The 8,609-nt window shown below is 39.5% G+C and overlaps 1 protein-coding gene across 1 annotated transcript; it reads right to left on the bottom strand.

Moving 5' to 3' along the window:
• Nucleotides 1-422: 422 nt before the first annotated feature.
• Nucleotides 423-6,011, bottom strand: LOC116593596 (RNA transcription, translation and transport factor protein-like). The gene is given in 3 exon segments (XM_032347878.1): nt 423-1,216; nt 1,218-1,434; nt 5,992-6,011. Coding segments are annotated over 3 exon segments (966 nt in total). The 3' UTR covers nt 423-487.
• Between the last annotated feature and the right edge of the window lie 2,598 nt (nt 6,012-8,609).

An 8,609-nucleotide genomic window follows, 5' to 3' on the forward strand; every position in this document is an offset into this window, starting at 1 on the left:
CAAGGTAGGTTCCAGAGGATGTCACTAAGCAAAAAACAAACAAACAAAAAATGGAATCAATAGATTATCTAAGACATTCGATCTTGTGAAAAATTTCACCAAGAGATCACTGGAAGTTGTAGGAAGAATTGGGTCTAGCAGAACTGGGCAGAGGTAGACTTACCATGAAGCTAATGAATTTTAAGCTTCAGAGCCCCTCACCTACACAAATCCTTTACAAGGTTCTATGACTAATTTGTTCCAAAAGTATGTATTCTACTTAAAGGGATCTGTCAAAATGCATAAACTTCATATAAAACCTGTATGTCCCCTACTGGCGATTTTTCAAATTCCCTAATTCCTTCTGCAGTTGTTAGCTGTGATTTTTCTTAAAAAAAAAAAAAAAAAAAATTTTCCCAAGTTATCTGACTCTCCCCACCCCCCCACTTTCCTGAACTTTATTAAAGAAAAAGCAATGATGGTAAATCTCGAGAACATAGTCAAATTTCTAGGATTCTTCCCTTGAAAATGTGACATTTGATTTCCAAACACATGCCAGAGCATACATGGTTCCCAATTGTACTAAGTAGGTGAGAAACTGAAATCCTAAAACGTTCATCTTCCAACTTTCCCCCTTTGTCTTTGGATCAGCAATAATTGCCTGAACAGCTACTATGGCTTCATTAATTTTTGTCTGTAGCTCTCTGAGCTCTTCTATATGCAGCAATCGCAGAATTTGAGCAGCTTCAGTAGGAACTGCATCTCCTGTGTCAAAACCAAGAATATGTTTGTCTAAAGCAACAGGCAAGCCCTCTTTCGTTTGATTCGCTTTAGCAACTGCATCCTGTGTCAGGCACTCCTGGACCAAAATGCGAATTGCTTTAAGCATTACCAGGGAATCATCATGACGCTGAATCTGAAGAAGGTTAGCCAAAGCCATTACACCAGCCTTAAAATCAGGATTATTTACATCCAAATTGATCAATGGCTCTACATTTTTAGCTGCATTGTCAGCATTTTTTGTGTTATCAGGTACCAAGTCCTTGTATTTTTCAGCATTATCTCCATATTCAAGTCTAACAGCTAAACTAAGAAGCCAGTCAATTGCTTCTTGTTGATCTTGAATCTTGAAAGGACAGTTAACATCTTTGAGATACTTTTCAAAGAACTTGGGCCAGTCACTGCTGTGGATGTTTCTTAAATTACCTCTGTCTTCAATCTTGTAGTGTCTGATTTTTCTGGTCTTCAAGCCAAACAATAAAGTTTCTAAATTCTGTTTCATCTTTGCAGTTGAAGCCAGCCGGGTTGTGGTGGTCAAGGGCCGTCAGCTTGCGTCGAAGATGGTCCCCGCGTCTCGGGAGAGGACTGGCGAGGAGGAGCAGGCGGTGCAGGCACCGGCCCCAAGTTATCTGACTCTTGATCTCAAGGTCATGAATTCCACTCCTAGGCTGAAGCCTACTTAAAAAATTTTTTTTCTCGGGGTGCCTGGGTGGCTCAGTGGGTTAAGGCCTCTGCCTTCGGCTCAGGTCATGATCCCAGAGTCCTGGCATCGAGCCCTGCATTGGGCTGTCTGCTTAGCAAGGAGCCTGCTTCCTCCTCTCTCTCTGCCTGCCTCTCTGCCTACTTGTGATCTCTGTCTGTCAAACAAATAAATAAAATCTTTTAAAAAAAATGGTTAAAAATTTTTTTTTCTCTTATTAATTATTAGGTCCTTTAGAGGTTAGAGTATATGTTTGATATTTTCCTCTATTTATAAAGTTTTAGGAATATTTAGTTGATAACCTAGAAACCTCTAAAAGTGACCAAGGTTTTGTTTGTTTGGGAGTTTTTATGATATAATTACAAAATAATTATATATATATATATATATATATATATATCTATATCTATCAGGGGCACCTCTGTGGCTCAGTGAGTTAAGTGTCTGCCTTCAGCTCAGGTCACGATCCCAGGAACTGGAAAAAAAAGAAGTTCTCTGCTCAGCAGGGACTCTGAGTCTCCCTCTCTATCTACCCCTCCTCCCCCACTCCTGTGTGCTCTCTCTTCCTTTCAAATAAATAAATTAGGGGCGCTTGGGTGGCTCAGTTGGTTAAAGCCTCTGCCTTCGGCTCAGGTCCTGATCCCAGGGTCCTGGGATCGAGCCCCGTGTCGGGCTCTCTGCTCCACGGGAGCCTGCTTCCTCCCCTCTCTCTGCCTGCCTTTCTTCCTGCTTGTGATTTCTTTCTCTCTCTGTCAAATAAATAAAATATTAAAAAAAAAAAAAAGATTATTTATTTATTTATTTATTTGACAGACAGAGATTACAAGTAGGCAGAGAGGCAGGCAGAGGGCAGAAAGCAGGCTCCCTGCTGAACAGAGATCCGGATGTGGGGCTCGGTCCCAGGACCCTGGGATCATGACCTGAGCCGAAGGCAGAGGCTTTAACCCACTGAGCCACCCAGGCGCTCCCAATGCCTTTTATTCTTGCACACAAGGTACAAAAATTTTTTGCAGTTTTGAGTACATCTGCAAACAACTCTAAGACAGTTCGACCAACTTGCTCCCCTCTAATATCCACATCAAAGAAGACTTAGGGGTTACTGGAGTTGAAGGGCATAGTTTGGGGGTATGGGTGTGACATTTTGAATTATAGATGCATTTGGGAGCAGACTCCTATTTCTTTTTAATTAAAAAGCTCTTTTATATATATTTATTCTCCTATGTGCCTAGAAAAATATTTTGGGTGATTAGTATCTTAGGTCAAATTGTTCCCACAAGAACACTTTGACAATTTATACCGTGAGAAGTATGAATGTATCCATTTTCCCTGTTACCACACTGAGCTCTTTTTTTTTTTTTTCCTTAATAACATAAGAATAAAGTGTATCTGGTTTTTTACTTTTCATTTCTTTTTTTTTTTTCTTTCAAATATTTTATTTATTTATTTGACAGACAGAGATCACAAGTAGGCAGAGAGGCAGGCAGGGGGTGGGGGAGAAGCAGGCTCCCCAAAGAGCAGAGAGCCCAATGTGAGGCTCGATCCCAGGACCCTGGGATCATGACCTGAGCTGAAGGCAGAGGCTTTAACCCATGAGCCACCCAGGTGCCCCTTACTTTTCATTTCTTTCTTTTTTTTTTTTTTTTAAAGATTTTATTTATTTATTTATTTATTTATTTATTTATTTATTTGAAAGACAGAGATCACAAGTAGGCAGAGAGGCAGGCAGAGAGAGAGAGGAAGGGAAGCAGGCTCCCTGCTGAGCAGAGAGCCTGATGTGGGGCTTGATCCCAGGATCCTGGAATCATGACCTGAGCTGAAGGCAGAGGGCTTTAACCCACTGAGCCACCCAGACACCCCTTACTTTTCATTTCTGATAAAGAAACATTTCACATAGGAAAACAAAGATAACAATACAAGTCAGAAGACAATGGAATGACATCTTTCAAGTACTAAAAGAAAACATGTCAACCTAGAATTCTACATCAAGTGAAAATTGAATCGTCTTCTTATTTTTGACTATGACAAAGTAACTGGCTCAGACTAGCCCTCCCACCACACACACACACACACACACACACACACACACACACACTTAGAAAACTGCACAAAATATATGAAACTACTGTTTTAAGATATTGGGCAAAGGCAGCATAAGATTGTGATCCCTAAGAAAAAAGGAAAAACCAAATTATGTGTACCTTCCAATTATCCCAACTATCTGGCCATAATTTCTCATCAGATTATATCTATCACATATCTATCTATCTATCTATATCTATATGCATATCTCACAAGGATGGGAAATCCAAGCAAAGTACCCTGATTTTGTTAAAGTGAGAAGACAGAGTTTTTATTTGAAGGAGGCTGAGGAGGCTGGATTGTGTGGTAGAGTACTGGAGAGAAGGGAACTATGCAAAGAAAGAGCTCCACAAATTTACATAGAGGTCCTGTGAGTCTTTGGCTGAACAGTAGGCTGCACATGCATGGCATGAGAGGGGAGAGTTCTTGAAACTGGCCAAACTCAAGAGTAAAGCTACTCTAGACCTGCCCTAATAAAGTTTAGAAACTTGCCTCAAAAGTATCAAGTTGATATGCAAGTAAATTAACTGCCTGTCAGAACAAAGCCCAGTAGCTTCACAAAAGACAATAAAATCCAGAAATTCCACATGTAACATTTAGAATGTCCAGTGTCTAATAAACAAGTTCCGTCCAACCATCAAATAAATAAATAGATAAATAAGCAATTTTTTTAAAAAAATGTGATCTATAGCCAGGAGAAAAATTAGACAGTAAAAATAGACCCAGAAATGATAGAAATTATGCAATTAATAGGTAAAGTTTTCAAAAAATCTGTAATAAGTTTACATATTTAAAGAAAACCATGAATCCAATGAGGAAAGATATAGAGACTATACAAAAGAAATGAAAAATACCATTGTATGGCCTTAACAGAAAATTAGATGATGAAGTTGAAAAGATCAGTCAACTTGAAGACATAGAAATTAGAACTATGTTAACTGAAGCACAGAGAGAAAAGAAAGCTGGAGGGGAAATAAGGAGAGCCTCAGTGATCTGTTGGATGATATCAAGCCATATATTCTACCATATATGTAATTTGGAGCACTGGGAACAAGGAGAGCAGAAAAGAATATTTGCAGAAATTATGGCAAAAAGTTCACAAGATTTAGTGAAGAAATATCAACATCCAGATCCAAATAATCTGATGAACCTCATGCACAATAAACACAAAATTATACATAGACACACAGCATAATCAGATTGATGAACACCAATGATAAAAAGGAAATCTGAAAAGAAGACAGTGAAAGAGATACAAATACTGAAGCAAAATGGGGTGCCTGGGTATCTCAGTGGGTTAAGCCTCTGCCTTCGGCTCAGGTCATCATCTCAGGGTCCTGGTATCAAGCCCCGCTTCAGGTTCTCTGCTCATTGGGGAGCCTTCTTTCCGCCCCCCTCTCTGCCTACTTGTGATCTCTGTCAAATAAATAAATAAAATCTTTTTTAAAAAAATAAAAAAATACTGAAGCAAAGGCAAGTATAAGCATTAACTTCTCATCAGAAACATTCAAGACACGGGGCGCTTGAGTGGCTCAGTCATTAAGCGTCTGCCTTCGGCTCAGGTCATGATGCCAGGATCCTGGGATTGAGCCCTGCATCTGGCACCCTGCTCAGCGGGAAACATGCTTTCCCCTCTCCCACTCCCCCTGCTTGTGTTCCCTCTCTTGCTGTGTCTCTCTCTGTCAAATAATAAATAAAATCTTTAAAAATAAAACAAAACAAAGACATTCAAGACAGAAGATGATGGATTGACACCTTTAAAGTGCTAAATGAAAAAGTATTGACTTATGATAGTATTTTCAGTGGATGTAAAAATAAAGACAAAAAACAAATTTTAAGACAAACAAAAGCTGAAAAAATTTATCACTTAAATTACCAGAAATGTCAAAGGAGTTTCTTCAGATGGAAGAAAGATAATACCAAATGGAAACTGAGATCAACACAAACAAATTAAGGGAATGTAAATAGTAAATATGTAGGTAAATATAAAAGACACTTTTAAAAAGTTGTTTAAAAGATAATTGTGGCGTGCCTGGGTGGCTCAGTCATTAAGACTGCCTTCCACTCAGGTCATAATCCCAGGGTCCTGGGATCAAGCCCTGCGTCAGGCTCCCTGCTCTGTGGGAAGCCTGCTTCTCCCTCTCCCACTCCCCCTCCTTGTTCCCTCTTTCATTGTGTCTCTCTCTGTCAAACAAATAAAATCTTTAAAAATAATAATAATAAAATAAATAACAATAATAATAATAAATAATAAATAAATAAAAGATAATTGACTCTTTGGGGCACTGGGCTGGCTCAGTTAGTAAAGCATCCAACTCTTGGGACACCTGAGTGGCTCAGTGGGTTAAGCCGCTGCCTTCAGCTCAGGTCATGATCCTAGGGTCCTGGAATCGAGTCCCACATCGGGCTCCTTGCTCAGTGGGGAGCCTGCTTCTCTCTCTGCCTCTGCCTGCCACTCGGCCTGCTGGTGCATGCTCTCTTTCTCTGACAAATAAAAAAATAAAATCTTTTGGGAAAAAAAAAAAGCATCCAACTCTTGATCTTGGGGTTGTGAGTTTGAGCCCTGCATTGGGTGTAGAGATTACTTAAAATAAGTAAATAAATAAAAACAATAGATTCCTTAAGTAAATAAAAAAAAAACAATAGATTCCTTAAGACAAAAATAGTAACAATATACGGTAGGATATATGTAGAAATTAAATGTATGACAACAATAGCAAGAAGAATGTGCAAAGGGAAAATGGAAGTATTACTATACATTTCTTACATTACACATGAAATCATATAATATTATTTGAAGGCAGTCTGTGGTAAGGTAAGGATGTGTATAATAAGCCTTAGTGCAGCTACTAAATAAATATATATATAGTTAGTAAGGGAAGATAAAAATACTCAGTCCAAGATTAGCAAGAAACAAAATTAGATGACAGGGGCACCTGGGTGTCTCAGTGGGTTAAAGCCTCTGCCTTCGGCTCAGGTCATGATCTCAGGTCATGATCCCACGGTCCTGGGATCAAGCCCAGCATCGGGCTTTCTGCTCAGCAAGGAGCCTGCTTCCCCCTCTCTCTCTGCCTGCCTCTCTGCCTATTTGTGATCTCTCTCTGTGCATACCAAATAAATAAATAAAATCTTTTTTTAAAAATAGGGCAAATAAAAAACAAACAGCATAGTGGTAGATTTAAATCCAACCATATCAACTGGAATTGCTGTTTATGTACTTTGCCATTTTTTTCTGTTGGAGTGGCTGTCTTTCCTTGTTGATTTGTAAGAGCTCTTTATATATTAAAATATAAATTGTCATGTATGTTTTCTGCCTTTAATGTTATCTGTACATAGAAAGCATCATAATAGCGAACTTAGACACTGAGGTAGAAAAGCATAAGCTAGGACGCCTGGGTGGCTCAGTCATTAAGTGTTTGCCTTCAGCTCTGGTTGTGATCCCAGGGTCCTGGAACTCAGCCCAACATAGGGCTCTCTGCTCAGAGAGAAGCCTGCTTCTCCCTCTCCCACTCCACCTGCTTGTGTTCCTGCTCTCACTGTCTCTCTGTCAAATAAATAAATAAAATCTTTTTTTTTTTTAAGCATAAGCTATATTCAGGAAATAAACATTGAGTGGATGAGTTTGGCTGTAAAAGGCATTTAAGGGAATCACAGAATATAGAGTCATTCAGGACCAGAACAGAGAGCACTGTCTTAAACCATTCAGGCTGCTATAACAAAATACTACAGACTGGGTTATTTATAAGCAAAAGAAATTTATTGTTCACGGTTCTGGAGACTGAAAGCCCAAGGTCCAGGTGCCAGCATGGTCAGGTGAGGGCCCTCTTGCAGGTCACAGACTTCTTATAACCTCACATGGTGGAGGGATCTACGGAGCTCTGTGGGGTCTCTTTTATAAAAGCGCAAATCCCATTCAGGAGGGCTCCACTCTCAAGTCCTATTCACCACTCAAAGTTCTGACTTATTAAATCTATCACTTTTGGGGGGTTAGAATTTCAACATGAATGAAGAGGTGTGGGGAACACAAATATTCAAACCACAACAACTAGCTTGACTGTTGTATGAAGGAGCTTGGTCTCCATTGGGTAGAGCAAACAGAACCTCTAAATGTTGTTCAATGAAATGATAACATAAACATTGGACTTAAGGAAGATAAATCTTGTTGAAGATCTAAGTATGTAGGACAGACTGGGGCGGTGGAGAGAGATCCAAGCTGGAGACCAGTTAATGTGCTTTTGAAGTAATTCATACAGGAAGTGATATCCACCCATATAATGAATAAGGATAAAAATTATATGATTACTATAAAAATCAAAGGCTTGGGTCTCTTCCAGTGCTTGGTTTTAAACAAGTTAAATTTGAAAAATGACATACAAATAGGAGACACTGGATGGGCAGGTTTTGGAGATGACTGGGCTTGGGAAACATTGAAAGTTATTAGCACAGAGGTAGTTGTTGAAATCACAAGAGTAAATGAAGTCACCAGGGGAGACCTGAGTACAGCAGAACCTGGTAGATTTGGAGGACTCCTATTCAACTTTGTAGGATGGAAGCCTAGTAGTCATCTTCTCTGGGAAACCTTCCTGACCACCATCTCCCTGCCCCCACTACCACAACTGACGTAGGGGGGTCCCTTATCTGCTTCCACAGTGCTCTGTGTATTCTCCTATTTATCACACTGTATTATTGTTGAATGTTGTCTCTTTTTCTAGAGCTTCTAGAGAGTAGGTACCAAAATTTATCCAACTTTGTGTTCTCCTAGCCTATAGAAAGCTCTTGAAAAATGTTTGCTGAATATAATCAAATTCTATAACTTGTTGTTATCCCAAGGAAGAGATCCTTTTTCAAAAAAAAATTTTTTTTTAAGATTTTATTTATTTATTTGACACAGAGAGAGAACACAAACAGGGGGAGTGGCAGGCAGAGGGAGAGGGAGAAGCAGGCTCCCTGCTGAGCAGAGAGCCTGACGTGGAGCATGACTTTAGCTGAAGGCAGACTTAACCCACTGAGCCACCCAGGCACCCTGAGATCCTTTTCTTAAAATATATTTATTTCAAGAGGGCACGGATTG

The sequence above is a fragment of the Mustela erminea genome, chromosome 6 (assembly GCF_009829155.1).
Source record: "Mustela erminea isolate mMusErm1 chromosome 6, mMusErm1.Pri, whole genome shotgun sequence".
In the NCBI taxonomy this organism is placed as follows: Eukaryota; Metazoa; Chordata; class Mammalia; order Carnivora; family Mustelidae; genus Mustela; species Mustela erminea.